This window comes from Pagrus pagrus (genome assembly GCF_965226575.1).
Source record: "Pagrus pagrus genome assembly, chromosome: 2".
NCBI classification, from domain to species: domain Eukaryota; kingdom Metazoa; phylum Chordata; class Actinopteri; order Spariformes; family Sparidae; genus Pagrus; species Pagrus pagrus.
This window is the reverse complement of record NC_140186.1, coordinates 26,823,710-26,844,297: the sequence shown is the minus strand read 5'-3', so window position 1 is coordinate 26,844,297 and position 20,588 is coordinate 26,823,710. Positions and strand designations below refer to the sequence as shown.

Genomic DNA, 20,588 nt, shown 5'->3' with positions numbered 1-20,588 from the left:
TTTTTTGATGGGGGCTTCTTATAAGCTCTCAAGGATCCCTGAAGTACAAAGTGGGAGCTATTCAGAGGCTGTGTAAAGCACAGATAGTGCTCTGAAAGTGCTGGTAATGACAGTGAGCGATACATGTGGTGAAACAGCTGTCTACAGAAAATCATACTAAAATTGTGACAAATTGTATCATAATGATCCCTGCAGGGGGAATGGCTGCAACAGAAAGAAATACAGTTTTCTCAAGCAATATAAATAAGTTGAAAGAAATGGAAAACTGTGACTCAGGCTGCCGAGTGCCATAAACATCAGCGACGAGGTTTTCTGATCGAGCCGCTGACCCCGGTGTGTGTTGTTGTGGCGAACTTTCAGTCCTCAGGTTGCTCCAGACAGAGTGGCTCGCACTAATTGGCGGCATCTCATCAAGACAAAATGCCAGCAGATGAGCTCAGTCCAGTGTCTCGGCTACCGTCAAAAGGTGAGGGCACTGAGCGACGGGCTCTCAGACAACGGCACTTAAATCCACAGAGGTGGACAATACACAAATCCTCGTAAGCTATGCAGGACAGCACGGTCTCAAATGTGTTTGCGTCGGATGAAGGGGATAAAGGCAGACACTAACAATGCTGAACAGAGAGATAAGAAATAATAATGGGCAAAAAAAAGGGACCACCAGTTCACTTCTTAAGGCTCAAACTGGAGATAACAGACAGGAGTGAGAATAATGAACAGGAGACAAGCAGGAAGAGACTGATGACTGTAGAGGGAACAGAAATCACCTTGTTGTTCCTCATTAAAACTTTTGAGGGATCATTTTAACAATCTACAGCACTCATATAAGCAAATTATTTCAAACGGCATTTCATTGTTATTGTTCAGGATTTCATGTACAGTCATGCTGTTCGTCAAAGACTATCTGCTAATGTGAGGTTTACAGATACAGTCCTAGGACGGAGGTTTGCTTGCTTTTGAGCCACACGTGAACATTGCTTTTCACATACTTGCCTATATACTTTGTGGATGCCACTAGATGGCAAACACTAGCTTATTGTCCCTTCGTTGTCCCTGCTGCAGCTGACGTGCTTACTGACCCCTGACCCCGTCACATCCCCATACTGCTGCTACACTGCTCCTACCGTTCATGCGCATAATGCATCTTATGTCGGCCAGCGCTTACTTCCGAGGATGCGCACAACCGAAACCCGAAATGGAATCTTCGGCCATAGCAACCAATAAGAGAGGTCCTGGCCATCCTGGAGCAGCTGACAGTGCTGCCAAACAACGGTAAACATTTTAGCCTTTGGAGCTAACTTTAGCTAGCATATTACTGTTGACAGAAATGTATATTCTCACCTCCAGTTCTTGCTAAGGAATAGAAAACCTGTGTTGACCGTGTCTCCCCACTCATCCAGACTCGTTAAACAAAGCTTTTTTTGTTGCACCATGCTAATCTCCATTTTTTGTTTACGTCTAATGTTGAACGTTGTCCAAATTGCACAGAATTCAACACTGCACTGCCTTGGATCCTCAAAAGCTAACCTGCCTAGCGTGAAGTAGATCGAATGAACGGTTCTCCAGATATGCAAGTAACAGACAGACAGATGGTTACATGCTTTAGGGTTACATGTCAGCGTTGAACATTACCTACTGGTTTCATGAAATTATATTCCCTTTCCCTTCTCCCAATCACCACTGCTTCCTGACTTTGGTGCAATATACTTGATAAAAACACACATGTATCTTTTGCATGAGCACACACATACACACACTGAAACACACACAACCACTGCAGCTCTGTGTTTTATAGTTTATATAGGCTGTAAAGTAGATAATGAATATGATATCAGCTTCTCGCTGTGTAACAATTCACATAATCATCGTGACTTATTTCATTAATTTTATATGATGAGGATTCACGGGCCCTCGCACATGAGAGAGAGTGTTCGCTGGCAGTAAACAATCAACATGCCCCACGAGTATCAGCTATTGTCACACCTTCAGTGCTGCTGAATGCTAACAAGTTTCATTCAGGTTCATTTTTTTCTTTGTTAATAAGCCAAGTGTTCACATTTGACCGTACAGTATATTAATAACTTAGAATATGGACAGAAAAACAGCGGACAGAGAGGGGGCACGTGCTCAAAAGAACAACAGTGGCAGCAATACGCCGAAAACATTTAATATTATGAAAATAATATACTGGAAAGATGAAGTGTCTTGAGCAGCTTTCACCATCATATTTGCGTGTCCCTTTTATAGACTAGCATTCAATCAAAAGTGCCAACCCAGCTCTGAGTAAGCTAACACACAGCTCAGTTTTGCAGTTAAAGGCATTTTTATCTCAATGTTTTAGCTGAGAATATTGAAAAATCAACTAAAATGAACAATAATATGTGAATAATCAGCATTACTGACATCATGTAGCAGCATTATGCTGCAGCGGTATCTACTGAAGTTAGCATGCTAACCAGCTAGCCCCAGCCCGTCCTGGTCCAAAGCTCCTGTGCTAGCTGTGTAAACACCAACGCTCCCAGTCCGAACCGCTAGCTACACCGCTAACTGAGCTAACTAGCAAAGGGCAGCTACAGTTAGCAGCATTTAGCGGATACGCTGCCCCTCATTTGTTTCGAGTGTGAATTTAAAAGGTGGCCAATTCTTAGGCCTACATATTGCAGCTTTAAATCAGACGACCCAGATAGTGTGTAGACTTCCAAACTAAACTAAATATGTCTCCTGCAAAAAGGCCACTTGCATCTAATATAAAGCCCAACAAACTCTGTGATTAATCACAGTTCAGGAACTGTTCAGCTATTTATAGCAAACACTACCTCGTGAGCTCCGACCCAACCCCACCTCATGACACCATCCGGCTACGTTCGACAGATTTGTGTCAAGCTGCGATGTAATTTCCTGCGGTCATAGTGTTGATAAATGATGTGCCTAGCCTGTTATTGTCTGACAATGGAAGCTGCTCAGGAAATTGATTTTTTTTTTTCTTTTTCCAATTAACACTGTCATTTGTTTGTTTTATAAAAAGCCACAAATACCGGACCCTAAGGTTCGGTCACAGAAGTAGTTTTTGTCTGGTCATCATCTGATGCTCTGCTGTATATCCAACCATATCCTCAACTGTGATTGAGCTGATTAAATGGTAGAAAGACTTTTGGACGTCCAGCCTCCCTTGGAGTTGGTCCCACTGTAGTTCATTAGGATCTTTGCTCCCTGACACATTTCACATTATCTGGTGGACAGCAAAGGGAGCTGGTGGGGCAGAGCTCTCAAGACAGAACAGATGGAATTAGTGCTCCATACTTACACTTCTCTTCCACATTACAATATACATTTAGGCTGAAACTCAGTAAAGTGGTCCTTTATAGTCAGTTGTATACTTTACCATTACTGCATTTTAACCTCTCTTAGTCAAACACCAGCTTGTTCTGGCTGCACTCTAATGTGCCCTAAAGCATCTTATACCATGAGGAGAGGAGCAGGAGTAATGAGATAAGTCAGTCTGGTGTTTATCGATTTTCTTGAGGTATTCCTCTTCTTTTTTTTTTTTAACCAAGAACCAATATAGTATAGAGGTTCTGATCTTAAACACTTACAGGATGAGATCTACAACAATCATGCATAAAGTTACACTGCCCCCTAGAGGCAAAACCACAAACAGTCAAGTTACTTTCCTTTCAGTCGAACTTTATTCATTATCTCAAAAAAAAAAAAAAGGAACAGATTCTGACCAAATGACAATTACACCCCACACCCTTTATCCTCCCTCTCCCTCCCCAGCCAAACTAATCAACTCCCCCTAAATGTAGACTAATTGGAATATCTTTCAACTCAGTAAATAGTCAGTGGCCTTCTCATCTTTCAGAGAAAGTCAGCCACAACTGAGAGCTGATGAATTAAATACAGAGAAATAATTGGGCTCCGTAGTTTTTCAGTGCATTACACAGCTTGGTGGTAAGAAAATGAGCTTATGAAATTAGAATTCTGCCTTATCTTTCAGAGTCTGACTCAAGGTCGTGATGAAGCCTTTGTAGATATTCATTTGCACTTCTGTGGATGCGAGTATTTAAATTTAACGTTGTCTTTTAAAAAAAAACAAAAAAAAAAACAAGAGCTTGTCGCACACTTCATCTGACAGAACACCATCCAAACAACAAGCACACTTCTGAAAGACGTTTCCCAGAATACAAACAAGGTTATCATTCACATCTGATTAGCAATATGTTAATAAATTAATCATCTATCAGTTATCCCCCTATAGCTCCCCCCAGCCCTCCTCCCACCCAAACAAAAAAATCTCTTCACACTGTATTTAAACCCAAATTTCCAGCATCCTATAAACCACCACTTTCCTGAGCTGATGGAGAACCTGACATACAGTCAATCTAGCATCACACTTAACAGTTTATAAAACGCCATCAGAAGTGGAGTGCATTACAGTAACTCGTGGGTGTTTTGCATCTTAAGTGACATGGCTGACAATGGTACAAAGCTTTTATTAGCTTGTCTTTGGCTGTCGCTCAATCATAGTTAGCGGTTACAGAATTAAACCCCCGTTTGTGACGGCGTTATGGGACTCGATTCAGTTTGTGGCCGAGTCAGTTTAAAGGTGCACTATGTAGTTTTTGGGAAGATTTTTTAATCAGAAGAGAAAACAAACAAACAAAAAAGGCTGACCTTAAAAGGACAACATGATTTCATGCTGTTTTACTTTGTTTGTATTTGGCGGACCCTGCCACCTTTCGTTATTATCCTCTTATTTTCCTTAGCTTCTGAATTTCTTTTCTAAAACTACATAGTGCAGCTTTAATAGCAAACCTACGGTGTCAAATAAGGGTCAAAAAGCGTTCGAGCTTGTAAAATGAAGTTTTAAAAAAGTTCAAAGTTAATTTTTTAATCATCTTTTGTAGACCTGTTAAAATGTTATGTGGATCTTAAGAAAAGATTTGTAGTTCAGAGAGTCTGAATAAGCTAACTATGTTAGCTTTTGTGAACGTTCGGGTTCAGATTCGGAGCAGAAGACAGTTTAGTGTGTACAGATGTGAGTTTCAGAGTTTTCTGCTTTGAATCTGTGCTGAGCTATGGTTTTTCTTAGAGCTGCTGTGTAAAATCTATGGTGAAAACAAATATCATTTAGACATCCTCAAATCTCTCTACAACCACAGATCCCTTCTACATACTCACAAAGTCTTTCCCGACAGGTTTACAAGGGTTATATACAACCACACACTTTCAAACCAATTTCTGACCATCATTTCACAAGCTCAAAACCCTGTGACCCTCGTCCGAACCCTAAGTATACATCTTTAACATCCTGAAGTCAAGTCCTTAGTTTAGAATTGGTAGTCATGATTGGATCTTATTGAATTCCAGTCTATTTGACAAAAAAAAAAAATCCCCTTTGTTATTATCTGAATTAACCCCAATGCTAGTAGGTGCGACACATGATTAATCCATGGTGCCCGATGGTCCTAAACTACCTCTGGACTGATCAAACGCATTCAAGTGCTTTCAAAACACACGCAGAAGATTTGAGTTGACCTAGATAAATTACAAAGGTATAAAAATGGCTCATATTCTATCACAAATATTAACAATTTCTTAGACAATGAGTGTTCTGGAAAAAAAATAAAATAACAGAAGAAAACAACCTGTAAAATGTCAGCTATCAGTCCAGTGAATCTGAATGGCTGATGATGAGGTGGTGGTAATGCGTGCCGAGTGGTTCTTGTTGGGCTTCACTCTGGGCCAAATCACATCTTAGTGAGCTAAATAGTTCACAAGTGCCCGCGATTAACAGCCGCTCCAAATGTTAGGAGGTTTATCTTATACTCTATTCTGAGGCTGCTCTGAGGCTGTAACCAGGGGCGCAAGTGTAGTACTCGTCACACACTGATGTGGTCTGAGGTGAGCCGTGCTTGTGTCCTCATGTACGCCTGGCCTTCTGTCTCTTGGCCTGACGTTTGGCTTCGTCCAGAGCGGCACTGTCCCCGCTGGCCTGGGCCATGCTCCTCACTCCCTGGATACGATTCACCAGCTGTAACAGGAGGGGGATTACCTGCAAAACAGGTCCACAAAAAGGTATTAAACAAATGCTTGTTTGGATTAACAGTTTCCAACCTGAAATATCAAGAAAATCCCTGAAAAAAAATGTGATTACCAGGAATTAATACATGGATAAGTACTGATTATACAACATGAAAACTGCAGGAAGTAGAACGTTCTTCTTGATGTCATTCCAAATTTCAGGCTCGGGCGTGATAAGGCCAAATTCCTGTGAGGTTTATTCCAACTAAACAGATTCCGAATTTAATAGTCGAGCAAGAAAAGCTCTTTAAAAATGTGGTTATGTACCTTCTCGTGGTTGTACGCAGCTAACAGCAGCAGCAGAGTGAGGGGCAGAGCTATGTAGGAGCCCTGGGCAACATCCTGGTCAGGCACTTTACGCTGTAAGAAATACACACACATTAAACACACACACACCCTGAGATGAGACAACTCCAAGAGAAAAAGGCCAATCAATACAAAGCCAGCCACATTATGCCTCAGATAAGTCAGGAAAAAATACTGTGTATCTTACAGTGGGGTTGAAGGTGAGTGTGATGTGCTTGTGGTAGCCACTGGAGGTGAAGGTGACCTGAGGCAGAGTGAAGTCGTACTGCGAGCGCGACAACGTGGAGTAAAGCATCAGCACGTAGCTCTGGAGCAGGAAGAGAAAGGTGACAGTGAAATATACAAGTGTGTCAACATTAGGGAGACGTTTACCCAATGAATAATGTACGATTTCTGGGTTTTGGACTATTCTTTCCACAGTCTGGACCCAATAATACCCTCTGAGGGCAGGATTACAAGTGGGTACCTCTCCATCTCTGTCCAGAGGAGGGAAGTGGAAGAAGAGTGACTGTCCCAGAGAGACACTATTGATTGGGTTGTCCAGATTGTCACTCTTGTAAAGCTTCACCTGGACAAAGAAAAAGTAGGAGAAGTTTAATTAAAACTGTAGTTAACTGAAATGCATCTAAGTGCAGAGATAATATAAGCCAAGCAGTCCTACCGATAGTGTGGGGAGATGTTCAGGAGACGTGTGGACGTTTCCACTGAGGTCAAACTGATTAATTTGCCTGAAGGCGATGATGTTGACCCCGTCGATATCAGTGTTGCCCACCTGAGAAGGAGCACAGGAGCTTAATGTACAGATACAACCAAGGACTCTTGAAGAAAATGTGAACGGCGTATAAAGCTTTTGTACAAGTCACACGGTGTGATAATAACAGAGAATTAAGTGGAATTAAGGCATTTCCTGCCCTGCCAGAGAGATTAGGGGCCCTGCACTTTTCAGACGAGCTAAAATTATGAACAGAGAGGTTTAAACTTGCAATGGGATTATCGCTGCTTTTGTTCTGTGTATAGAAAGGAGCCATGTGATAAGGCTGCTGATAAGTCACAATCACAGGGTTCCCACAGTTATTTTAACAATTCAATTACAAAAGTTTTCCACACCCTCCTATCTAGTTTTCAGTGCACGGCTTACAGGAAACCTTTGAGAACACTATGACATTGGAAAGGTGTTACTGTTTGGCAAAATGTAATAAACCTGCACAACTGGAAGACTAAATAAACATATGTAGCAATTTGCTCTGCTTGCAGGGGAACTCCACTGATTTAACACATCAAGGTCTGTTTACAGCTCCTGGTGAGCTCTGCTGCAGACTGTATGTCAGGAAAAGTTGTGTAAAGCGTTTTGTGGCTGCAGAGGGAGCTGTGTGATATCTGATAAATGTCCTCAAGTGATGTCACTCGAGTCAGCATCAGTTTGGGCTGAAGCTACAAGTTTGAAAATGAAAAAAAAGGTGTAACATGTAAGAATCAGCCTCCTGTTGAATTCATACTAACAAATAGGGGCAGTTTATCACCAGAGTAACTGCTAACTGCTGCTAACTGTATGCTGTTTATACACCCATGACTATAGCTACTGTTAGCTTGTTAGCTCAGTTAGCTGTGCAGCTAGATAGACTCCCCCGGTAGTCCAAGTTTATACAGCTAGGACAGGAGCTATGAACCACTGGGAGAAAGAGGTCTTCAGGCTCAGGGCTATCTGATTAGCATGCTAATTTCGGCAGATACCTCTGCAACACAACACACAGACGCCTTGGACGTAATGTCAAAACTGTTATTTCTTCACATTCTGTTCTACATTCTTACAAATATCACCTTTAAATGTAGCTCTCTCTCTCATTCATGTCCCTGAGACTAGTCTGTTGATGCTAATGCAGCAAAACAACAATGCTGGATCGCCCGTTAACAAGTTTGAACCACGCTCAATTTTTGCTGTAACACAACGCAACATCATCACTCATGAGCTGTAAAATCCTGTATGTCTGTATCCATTTTGCAGTGTCTTGGTGTCTGGTAAGCCTTTAAACACACACATCTGTTTCCACATCTGGACTTCTTGGATCACGTTTCATGTCCTACCATTAACTTAAACAACACCCAGCCAGCCAGCTGTTTAGGGTCTGAATCTCCACTAAGAAAGAAGTGAGCTCACCAGACCTCTATAGCCCACAACTCATCTCTGCTTAAGGCTACGTTAGCTGCTACATTAGCATCTACCCCTATATCGCCTGCAGTTGCATTCTGGATAATGTAGGCAGCAGATATTGACAGGAAAGAGGAACACATGCACAAGATGGTGGAGATGTGTTAATGTTATGAGTTCTGAGTTAGAATAGTGTAAAACTGACTCATGCTTATCGACACTTTGTTAAATTAAACGATTCCTTTAATATTTTATTTCTTTAAAAAATGATGCATGAATTCTTCAAGCTTTGTTGAATGACCGTTTACTGTGCACATCATTCAGCTCTGTGAAGCCTTGCTGACCTTAAATAACCTTGCTTCTTACCTCTATAGCTCTGTGTTGTGGTAAGGCCCTCTCTATGTGGTCGTTGCCTTCAGCTCGCAGCTGAATGAGATATTTGCAACCAGGCTGCAAAGAAACAATACATCGATTAAGTCATATAAGGTGTACAGTAGAAAAGCTTGGAAGATAAAGAACGAGTTTAGCATTTGAGGGTTTCAATAATCTTGCTGTGTACAATCAGGTACAGCTCAAATGCTGCTTACGCAATGTGATTTAAAAAAGCTCGAGTCACTACTTTTCCTACTGATCTGAGACAGTGAGTCTGTGCCTGGTGTACTCACCAGCAGACCCCTGAGTCTGAAGCGACCCTCCTCATCAGTGACGGTGTCCTCGCTGTAGATGCTACACTCTCCCTGTCCCACCGCCTCCACGGCCACGTCCCTCTCTGCATCCCCACTCAGAGACTGCACCGCTCCGTAGCAGCTGGGGAAGACAGCAACAAGACAACGACACTGATCAGACTCAAGTGGAGCTACACTGTAAAACATGCTGTACGTTTTCTTTTAAATACCTGTAAGCAGTCTTGATGCCGGTTATATCAATGCTGAGGTTTTGACCCTCCTCCACTGTGATCATCTGAGACGCTGGCTCGAAGCGGAACTCCTTCATCATGGGCTTGAAGTAGTACTGACCGGGACTCTGAGGACAGAAAAACAGTGATTATGTCAAATGGAAAGCAGAAAAATACACACATTAGCTCAAGCACAACACCAGTCAAAGCATCCCTACAATCATATTCACAGCTGACTGATGTCTTACATCACAGGAGGGACATTACGACGGTGAAAGCAAATGGATGGATATCTGGATCCCTACCAGGTTGTTGAAGGTGAGCAGGCCAGTGTCCTGGGTCAGCAGGTTGGAGCGAAACTGTCCTCCGCTTAGAGACAGGAGCACACCTGACAGGGGGTGACCATCCTCTGATTTGATCTACAGCACAGAAGGAAAGAGAGGGAGAGAACAGGTTACAGATCATGTCGATAACTCATTTATTTCTAAATCAAACGTCTGTGAGGACTTCATGTAGGCCTGCCACAGTAACTACTTTTGTTGGATGATAGCAATATTATTGTTCTTTAAAAAACATTTAATTCCACTTTTAATAGCATAATAATGCAAGTACACCCTTTCAAAGAGAAATTAACTTTGAATTCTTAAAACTATTCAGAAACTGGAATTGGATTGTGCAAAAGTATTCAAAAATAAAACGACACAACTAAAAAAAACAATAAAATGTGCCGCGCCTCAGCAGACTAAATGCTCGCTGTCAAGATGCCAGACTAGCACAAAAAAACCTTGAAAGTCACGGCTCATATTGTGAAATTGTGGATATAATCAGGCTGACAGTCGAGTTTAGCATCTCCAGTGTTCTGTTTCAGGGAGGATAAAAAAAGGACACAAAACTCTGTATGCCAACGTCGTACAAAAGATTTTAAACGCAATTTATCACACAGCCTGATCGGGAAACTAACACTGATCATTTGTGTCAGGATCTCACTGTCACTGGAGATAATTTCAGACCTTTTTTAAACAAAGGCAGTACAAAGGCGAAACACACAGCCGAGCAGAAAACTGATTCAACCATCATCCAAGATCGTTTCTTTTAATTATATTTAGTGAAAACACACAGCAGAACTAACAACACTTCATGTCATTTCATATTCCATTTAATACGCGTCATCAGTGAAATGTGAACAAAGAGCGATGATGAGAAGATGCTCTGGATCAAAGCGTCAGCTGAACAGTAACATGTCATAATAACAGCAAATGTACGAGTGGCTGGTGATTACTGGGATGTAAGCAAGCTAGGCCGGTCACATGTACCTTGAAGGTGACACCAGCCAGAGCGAACGCTTTGAAGTCTCCCTGGGTTCCCTCCACCGGACTCAGGACGAAGCCTTCTTTACTGGCGCTGATGTCATACTGCCGGTCGCTGTGGAGCGGACCCACACTGACAAAGAGAGCAGCAAGAAGGTGGTTAGGAGTGCATGTCTGCAGGATAATAAAGTATGTAATACCAGCCTGCATACGAAACAAAATGACACACACATGATAATGATGATAATGATGAAAGGACCATTGTCAATAAAAATTAAGCTTAATTATTAAACCACTAATAATTAAAGAAGAGAAAATACTATTATTATTATTATTATTACTACACATTCATTGGATAGGAACAGGAAGTATGTAATGTTGCAATGGGTTAAGTGAGTTATGATGTGCCACCATTAAAACTAAGCCAAATTACATTAAAGCACTTCCTCTTTGCCACTTACACATATCTGCAGAGACAGCTTTTACTGGATTACTATGATACGGAAGAAAACTTAAAAACGTAAAGATTCTCAAGCAAGTTCTGGATTTAGAGATAGCTAATGTTTACTTGTGATGGACATCAAAGACTGATGTCCTCAGAAAGTGGAAGTCACACTGAATCTAAACATGTCTGTGTGGCTAAAAACTCCTCTCACCAAGCTGCTCATCTGCATGTAAAACAACATCTGTTTGGCCCCGTTTGTTAAGGCTCGATTGTTCTTCCCCAGTGGTCAGTCAAAAATCTCAATATGGTTTTCATGGCACGGACGGCACAGATGCAGCACTTCATGAGCTCAGAGCTGTCAGCCTTTTTGACAGTGTTTACCCTAAAGTCCTTTCAAACAGACTGCACTAACTGGTTTGGTCTCTCACGCACAGATTGTAATTTAATTGTCTGTTTGGCTGACCAGCGCTCTCTACTCTTTGGGCTTGAAGAGAAAATTACATTACTGCCAGAGATTTAACCAAAACCAACACACGGCTGTTTGGGTTAAAATGTGTTTATAGACTGGTCCCTTGTTATCGAGGCCGTTTTCAGCTCCTTATGTCGCATGTAGTTTAGATGCACTTTGTTCTCATCTCTCATGTAAGGTGCTGGGCTCTCCTACCTGTATGCTCCCATCTCATTAGTGGCCACACTGATGAGCGGTGCAGCAGCTCCTCTTTCCGTGATGGAGATCTCCACACCCTGCAGCTCTGGTGACACCTTGCCCTCCAGGAAGAGACCTGCACGCCCTGCGATGTCCACCAGCCGACCTGGACACGACTCTGTCGACACAGTGCGACAACTTTAGCTCGCTGTTGTTTGTCCAAATATAAGCTTCCTGCCATCCACTTTTGTACAGAATGAAATACTTAAAAGGCAGCTATGATCGTTAGATGGCAGCATGTGTGGAGAAACTTACCTCCAGTGATCGTGGCTTCTACCTCTGGAGGGTAGAACAGCAGTTCCTTGGAGGAGGGCGTCACTGTGATCTTCTCTCCAGCCCTGTACAGTCACACAGAATATACTGACTCACCGCATCGTCACATGGGCTCAGGACTAAACAAGACAGTTGGACTTGATGATTATTAATAGTGGATGTCAACCAGACGCTAAAAATAAAGCTGCAAAGTGAGGGGAGTTATTTGGGGTTGTTGGAGATCCATCAGTACAAGACGAGCAGCAGAGTTAGAGAATATATAGTTCCTCAATAAAAGGCAACAGTTATGAGCCTGTGGAGAAAAAACTGTAACAGGGAAGTTTACTTAAACTAAACAAGGTGCATTTCCTCCAAAACCAACAGCTCATCCAAATGCTGGAAGACACTGAGCACTAGTATGTACACGATCCAATTCTTACTTAGTTCATGCTCATTGCACTTGATGATAGAACAAATAAATGTAGTGAAATGTCAGTGGCACTGACCTGGCCCAGTAGGAGAACTCATAGTGGAAGGGTCCCGTCAGCTCGTCAGCCCTCTCTTGGATAGGAGGGCTATCATCCCGGGCTCCTCCGTCCTCTTCAGCAGCGCGGCGCTCTCGTTCCTGACGGCGCAGCAGAATCTCCTGCAGCTGCTGCTCCTGCCTCTGCTCCTCCAGGCTCCGCAGGGGGCCCAGCACCAGCGCCGGCTCGCTCTCGATGGACGATCTGTGCGAGGGGAGGGAGGGGTCCAAAGAAATACATTTAAGCTTACATTAGCACACTGGGTCACTGAAGAATGAGCACTGAAGGCGTAGAGTCTTCATTACTTGATGGTAACGGTGACGTCCAGGATCTTGTCGGTGGTGATGAGCCCGGTCATGTGATGCCGCACTGCGGTGAGGGTGAGGATGCTGGGGGCCGAGCTGTTGGGTATAAGTTAACAACGGTCATTTGGCTGAACTGTGTAAGAGGCAGAACACAAAAACGGACACAGCTTTTCATTACTTACGTGTCGTAGGTGTAGAATTCCTGCTCAAACTGGTGGCAGGAGCGAGGGGTGACTTTGTAAACACCTGGACAAACCATTGTAGCATGATTAATTACTCTGTTCCAGTTTTATATTTAGGCAAGTCTGACACAGACCCTTTGGTTCAAAACACTGCACTCTAACTATGCACAAGGGAACAGTTGGTACACTGATGTTTTTTTCTTTTTTAGATATGCTAATTCATGCTATGTTTAGCTAATGAGAGGTCAGGAGGATGAACCTCACCTGGCTTGGAGAGGCAGAAGCGGTTCACTCCCTTGGAGAGGTTGTACACGCCGACGTTCTCGGGTTTGCTGCCGTCTTGGAAGAACTCCTGCAATGAAAAATGTGTTTAGTTGGAATTAGAAAAATAATTTGTGGACGTGCCACCATCTGCTACAACAAGCAGCAGGCGAGGCTGATGTAGAGTAAATGATTACTGACCAAGGTAATCGCGTGCGAGAGGGAGCAGCGGAGGATGTAGCCGATCTGTCTGAACTCCACCCCCAAGGCGTCTGAGTCCAGAACCTCCACTTCCACGAACTTATGCTTCCAGCACCACTCCTCGTGAGAAATACTCACTGAGATGTGTAAAGACAGAGGAGAGCAAATAATAAACAAATAGAGTAAAATTAACAGAGAAACAAAGATGCGAATGTTTGTCGAAAGGCTTTAATCCATCACACCAGCCAAGGTCGAAGCCTTCACAAACAAGATCTGATCATTCTCTTATCTTTACAGAAACGCTTTAGAAAGTAAACTTCTCGCACTGCTCGGGCCTGGCGACACTGCGAGCTGAGTAAACACGCCTCAAAGACGCTGTGTGTGCAGACAGCTCGCAGGCACACAAAACAGATTGTGTGTATTGAACAGTGAGTGAGATGGATGCAGCACCAGAAGGTGCTGAAACACTGGCTGAATAATGTGCGCTTCCTGAAAGCTGCTGCTAAATACCAATTATGATCGAAAGCTGGTAATTACTAATTGATTTCCCCACAAATGTTAGAGAATAATTAGTGCGGTTTCTGAGTAAATATATAAATGTGACAGAGGAATCAGTTTATATACGACAGCTGGCTTGCGGCCGGCCAGTCAAAAGTGGCACGCTGACTTTGCATTTGTGCTGCAAACTGCAAACGTTTTTCATTGGCAACAGCTCCGATCAACACTGCATTAATATAAAAATTACAAGGAATAAAGAATAATATCACACTTATCATTATTACTTTTATTATGAATGGAAGGTGTTGCTGACCTTTGTACTTCCCAGGTAAAACATTGTCAAAGGAGAAGCTGAGCGTGTCACTGCTGCCGGACAGAGCCACCGCCCTCCTCTCTCCCTGACGACTCACTGGCTGCAGGGTTACCGACAGGTCATCGCAGGACGCTAGAGGTCGACCAGAGGACACAAGGTCAGCTCATGTTAAAATACGAACAAGGATGTAGTGTTGTGGAAACAAATTAAGTGTAAATTACCCAAGCAGTAGACTTTTCCAGAGACAGAAGCCATGAATTGGGTGAAGAGTAAGTCTGTGAGAGGCTGGTCCACCAGGGAGACCTGCAGGGCCTGAGGCTGCAAGGCCAGGCCGGCTTTCACCTCCGCCTCGGGGAGAGACACCTGGACACATGGCCAAAGCAAAGTTTTTACATCACACGACTGTATAAGCACTGAAATCAATTGTATATCTGGCAATACATCTCAAAGCCTATTAGTAAAAGAGTACTGATTTATTCTGGGCTGTCTCTGAATCATGAATTGCTAAATATTTTGATAAATTATTAAAGTTTCAGTTATTTCTCAAGCAAAAATGTCAAATATTTGCTGGTTCCAGCTTCTTAAATGTAAGAATGTGCTGCTTTTCTTTGTCATGTATGATAGTAAACAAAGAGCCTTCCGCAAAACTACATAGTGCTCCTTTAATTAGTGAGTGAAACTGAGGGCTGAAAATGTTGGTCTTGAGATATTTTAGTAAAATGGTTGAGTTTGAATGTGAACACTCACATGAACACTGTAGTCACCAGGTTTGGCCTGGAAGCAGAAGGCCCCCTGAGGATCGGAGTCGATGGTCTTGCTGGAGGTCTTGTCTTGGTCCTGCTGTGTCAGAGTGACCTTGTAGCGGCCCTGCTGCTTCATGCCCTCTGGCAGGCGGCTGATGGAGATCTGGCCACACACGCTGAACCTGCGAGGGACCGACATTAGAAGTTAGATCAAGCTAGTCAGAGACGTGGTGATATCAAAAGCCAAGCTGCGAGCACTGAAGCTCATGCCACAAAAAAGCGGACAGGCCGGACGAACCCGGCTGTGATGATGTCAGGGAGTTGGGGTGTGTTGGGAGCGATCTTCACTGTGATTGGCTCAAAGAACATGAGCTCCTTGTTGACGCGGATGGTGTAGGTGCCAGCCGTCATGTTCTCCAATCGGAAAGAACCGTCCTCCTTGCTGAGGACTGTGAAGACAGAATAGCAAAGTGAGCCACGGTGTGAAAACGTGTAAACAATGACAACCGATGTTTGGACTGTGTCTCTTCTACTGTGGTTACCTTTGATCTGGTTGTTGAGGGACACTGTGGCATCAGGGACACCCTCCCCACCCACACTGTTCAGAACTCTACCCGTCACAGAGAAGCCCATGACGCGGAAGATGGGCTACATGCAAAGCAATAGAAACAGCGTCACATGTCACATTGTGGTAACATGAACAAACATCATAGTAAGACTAATATGGAAAAACTGACATAATTTGACTCTTTACCTCCAGTTTCAAACTGTTGTGTTCCACCTTGAAGTTCATCCTCGAGGGAGCGACGTCAAATGTGATCCTCTCTCCTCTGTAGAACGGCACCTGGAGGGAGGGATTTCACAAAGGATGAAGTGGCAGCAGATATCCAGATATTTACATGAGAGAGAGGCGGTCATGTTCAATGCAGTGTGCAGGTTAAAGTAACAAAGTCATGAAATCAAACCCAAATCTTGATAATATTTATGGTCTGCATATTTTGCAATATCCCTTCGATGCATTTGTATTTGGTTAATATATCTCTATTTAGTCGTTTTTAGTGATGGTGGCGGAGTCCGCCATTCCCATGCCGGATTCAAATAGCATATGTAAGCATGAGACAGGTGACGGGTAAGAAATCCATTCTGCTGTTGTGGTTAGAACATGATGTAATACGGTTCTTCAACAAGGTTAAGTTGGATATCTTCGTAATTTTACCAAATACCAGTCTCCTTGTTTACTGTTCACTGTCTTCACACCGAATAAGAGAAGTTAAGTAAAAGCTTCAAACTGGTGAAACTCTGGGTGGCTTCTTCTTTTGTGAAGATGTCACAGGAAAAAAGCAGCGTTTCTGTCTGAGTGAACTGCTGACAGACACACCAGATCCTCCTCTGCTGCAGTTCAGACAAGGCAGCTGCTCAACGAGTGTTTGCTGGAGTATTAGACCACACTTGCTGTCACCATGGAAACAGCAGGTGTCCTGAAACCGACCACGATCTAAAATTTTATGCGAGATTAGAAACGAGGACAGCCTTCCTCTGGTTTAAACAGAAAGCTTACCACAGTGTACTCGCCGCTGGCCAGCGAGGGGAAGACGAAGGTCCCGTCCTCTCTGGATAGAGCGCTGCACATGTAGATCAGGGAGCTGTCTCCAGGATCTGCTCCCTCCACTGGGGACATGTTGCAGCCACTGACGTCCTGAAAACGCACCAACGAATGTGGCAGAATGTAACTTTTAGTTTGTGGTTATTATCTCAACAAAATACTAAGATATTCTAGAAATACTGCAGGAATGATACAATGATTTTCATTAAATACTGCAGCCCAGTGAAATCACGATGTCGTTCCACTCGTCGCCGTTTCTAAAAATGTAAAGTAATGTTGGTTTACCTCTCTCCTGACTGTGGCTGAGTACAGCAGGAAGGTGACCTCTTTCATGGGCTCTCCATCACTGCGGACCTCCCCCGAGACGTCGTAGCCTCCAACCACCAGATGGTCGGCGGCCGGGGCATTGGCATTGGAGACGTGCACTGAGGTGGTGCTCTATAGGAAGACGGTAAAGGTCACCATGTAAGTTACAGTGAGGGTCGGAATAATGGCCCTGTCAAGAGCAATGTGATTACGGCTGGAGATCATTAGTTATGAAACCTGCTAACCTGACAGGGAACCTTATCAGCTGAGCAAGAGGATGAATAATTTCCTATACTCAGTGGGGATAAAGAATTAAAAAGACCTCTGAGATGACTCATTCCTCATTGTATTAATGACACTACTCAGATGGAGCACTGCCACTCTGTGGTGCCCAGCAGTGTGTTAATGCCCGAGTACGGGTTAGAAAATGATGTCTAACACAGGGCTAATCTGACTGCTGCTAGAAATCATTAGTTACAAACCTGCTGATCTGCCTCAAGTGCCTTAATCCATCTTTTTAAATCATCATGAGGAGGTTCATCTATTTTTTGTTTCATAACAGTGTCTGTGTGTGATGTAGTGTATACATATCATTTGTTCTCAGGTCTGCATGTGACATTATAATCTAAAATCTATGAATAGATCACCAACTTAACTGTGTGTAGGAGAATTGAAGACATTAAGACTTGACCATGATAACAATGTCTTGCAAAGTGATTTGCTCTTGATCAAGAAGCAGTCAGCTGGGCTTAATGTTGAAGACAGCGCTGAAGTGTCTTATAATGTAGCTCAGATAATGACTCCAAGAAATGAACGGGAAAAAATCTTAATGATCTTAACCCTCTCTTACAATTAGAGCTGGACCAATGCATCGGTCGGCCGACTTTTATCAGCCAATAGATTTATCTTTATCTGAACACACTGTGTGTTTCCCATATGTGGCAATATGAAAACTTCTATGAATTTTAGATGAAAACATTTTTAAATATTACTAAAAATTATTAACAGAATTTGAAAAAAGAACAATTTTGATGAGATATCCACTATTGTTAGCATGCTAGCCTGCTACCCCTGGCCGTTCCTGTGCTTGCGGTGTAAACACCAACACTTCCCTGCTGCTGTGCGTTCCCACACCGAAGCTCTAGTTGCATGGATTACTTGCAGCAGCTACAGTTAGCGGCAGTAAGCAGTTACTCTTGTGATATGCTGCCCCTATTGGTTTGTTGTCAGGGTTGGACAGGCCAATTCTTACATAATGCATCTTTGAGGGAAGTTTGCTAGATCATCAATACAAAGCTCAGTCCCACAGATACAATTTGGTCTTTCGATTTTCAGGAAATGACAAAGCAGCATCAAAAAGGACACCTAAATCTAAATGTTGCTTAATAAAAGAAAAATAGGCAAAGTCACATTATAAAGTGTTGCAGCGATGTATACCAGTTTCAAGATATACCACGGTAAGAAAATGTACGGTTAACATACCGTGTACATTGGAACTGAGAATAATAACAACGTGATATTTTCAGAGATGGTTTTGTACCGTTCAAACCCCACATCTACGCTGTATTCATGTTTCTACATAGTCTGCTGACATAGCCTGATGAAAACTGAAGCGAGGTACCAACCTGCTCCAGAGTCCAGGAGGGATGGGAAGCCGTGATGTCATAGTTTCCAGGGAGTACTTTCAAAAAGGTATACCTGTGTTAAATAGACAAGAAAAGGAAATAGAATTTAAGACACGCATTTACTGCAGAAACACCTGCGTAAAACTCTGACCAACAGACAGGCAGAGCCACTTACTTTCCTCCAGGCTGTGTGACGACACTCTGGAGTTTCTCTTCTGTTCCCACTTGGCTGAGTTTGACTTCTACTCCGGCCGGACCCAGGAGATGGCCTTTACTCAGAACCTGAACAATTACATAATCAGAGACATGAGTTAATTCCTAGACTGATACCTTTCCAAGAACAAGCTTACAGAGGGGGCGGAAATGAAATCAAATTGTTTTTTCTGGTGTTTGCTGCACAGATAAGAACTGGAAAGTCATTTACACAAACAGAAGCACTAATATAAGTGTGCGGAGCTGCACCTCACCCTGCTGTACACCTAAGCACTTTTTTCAACATGTATAAAACTGCAATACATTTAAATCTGAGTAGGAAGTTTAAGCTGAAGTGACATGACAAGATGAAGGGTGGGAAATGTTTAACAACTCTCACCGTTCCCGAGACTGAAAAGCCTGTGAAAACAAAGTTGATGTCTTCTTCTTTCGTACAGATGTCACTCACTCCATCCACATGGAGGTCGACACTGGTCGGCTCTGAGAGTTAAAGGAAAAAATGTATAAATCGTAGACATAGAAGCAAGAACGTGAGAACAGCCGGCATTAATAACAATGATGATGATGATGATGATGAATCCAGCTGTTATACGATCTTACCAAAGCTCCACCCAAGAGGAGGCTCAATCTTCAAAACAAAGTCTCCCTGTGTAAAAAATACAAGTTAATCCACTACAATCACCATCCGTGAGTAAATGAGGGAATAGTACTTAAAAGAAAGAATCTCAAACCTTGTCATAGAGAGGGATCATGAAGTAGCCATTGATTGGAGCACAATCAGTTTGATATTTCAAGGATCCTTGTTTGGTGTACAGTTTAATCTGTGAATGACAGAAACTGATCAGTATACAGTCATTACATTGTTAAACCTGCACTGATGTGTCACTGGAGCAGTCTCTTGTTGTTTTAAATACTAAGATGGAGTCATGTGCATCACCTGTCATCAACACACAGACCACTCTACCTGGGATTTACTTAATTTAGCCAATTAGCCAAATGGCTAATCCCATGGAGCCTGCGAATGAGCAGGGATTAGGACTGATGGCTCACATTTATCGTCCTCCTCGTTAACAGACAGGTTTTGGGTTAACAGTTAGCAGCCACGTGTAACACAACTGACGTTATATTACGCTAATGTCATTTAACGGCCAACAATGACTGCGTGCAAAACACAAGAAATAGCAATTAAGCAGATTGCTAAAGTATCACAAAACTACATTTATTGCTCTACTTTATATTTGGAAGCACCATAGAGAGCATGTTGAGTTTAAGTTGATATTTGTTGTGTTTATTTCATTCAAACTGTCATTCAACCAAACCTCCTCTCCACCTAACTAACCTTTAACCTAGCTTACTACGATAAACCAGCTAGCTGTTAGCTAGCTTCGAGCTAGCTAGCCGGGACGTTTGCACTCTCACCTCGATCAGAGAGTAGTTGATTTCCACGTCGGATTTCACAAATCCCCCGCATGCCACCACTATGTCATCAGAGGAGACGGTCAAGAACTGAGAATAGGTGATACAGAATAAAACCCAAAGGGCTCCGAAGTCTGCCCGGATCGTTATTCTCAACATTTTGGCTGACTGTCTGATCTCTCGTTGAGCCGAGCAACAGCACGCTGCCTCCGGTTCCGTAGCAGCTGAGCTGCTGTCACCGAGCGAGCGGAGAGTCC

At 43.0% G+C, this 20,588-nt stretch overlaps 1 protein-coding gene across 1 annotated transcript; it reads right to left on the bottom strand.

The window, feature by feature from the left end:
• Window positions 1-3,605: 3,605 nt before the first annotated feature.
• Window positions 3,606-20,564, bottom strand: nomo (nodal modulator). Its single transcript, XM_084341134.1, has 31 exons — window positions 20,335-20,564; window positions 19,647-19,736; window positions 19,516-19,561; window positions 19,295-19,395; window positions 18,878-18,984; window positions 18,703-18,775; window positions 17,057-17,209; window positions 16,727-16,864; window positions 15,923-16,012; window positions 15,711-15,816; window positions 15,467-15,617; window positions 15,173-15,350; window positions 14,647-14,788; window positions 14,426-14,557; window positions 13,615-13,751; window positions 13,417-13,504; window positions 13,153-13,216; window positions 12,971-13,066; window positions 12,648-12,869; window positions 12,145-12,227; window positions 11,848-12,007; window positions 10,745-10,871; window positions 9,737-9,850; window positions 9,432-9,559; window positions 9,202-9,343; window positions 8,903-8,986; window positions 7,052-7,162; window positions 6,857-6,958; window positions 6,578-6,697; window positions 6,352-6,444; window positions 3,606-6,055 (listed from the first exon to the last, which is right to left on the bottom strand). Exons 1-31 carry the CDS (start codon window positions 20,488-20,490, stop codon window positions 5,924-5,926), a joined length of 3,666 nt encoding a protein of 1,221 aa, XP_084197260.1. The 5' UTR covers window positions 20,491-20,564; the 3' UTR covers window positions 3,606-5,923.
• Window positions 20,565-20,588: the final 24 nt, after the last annotated feature.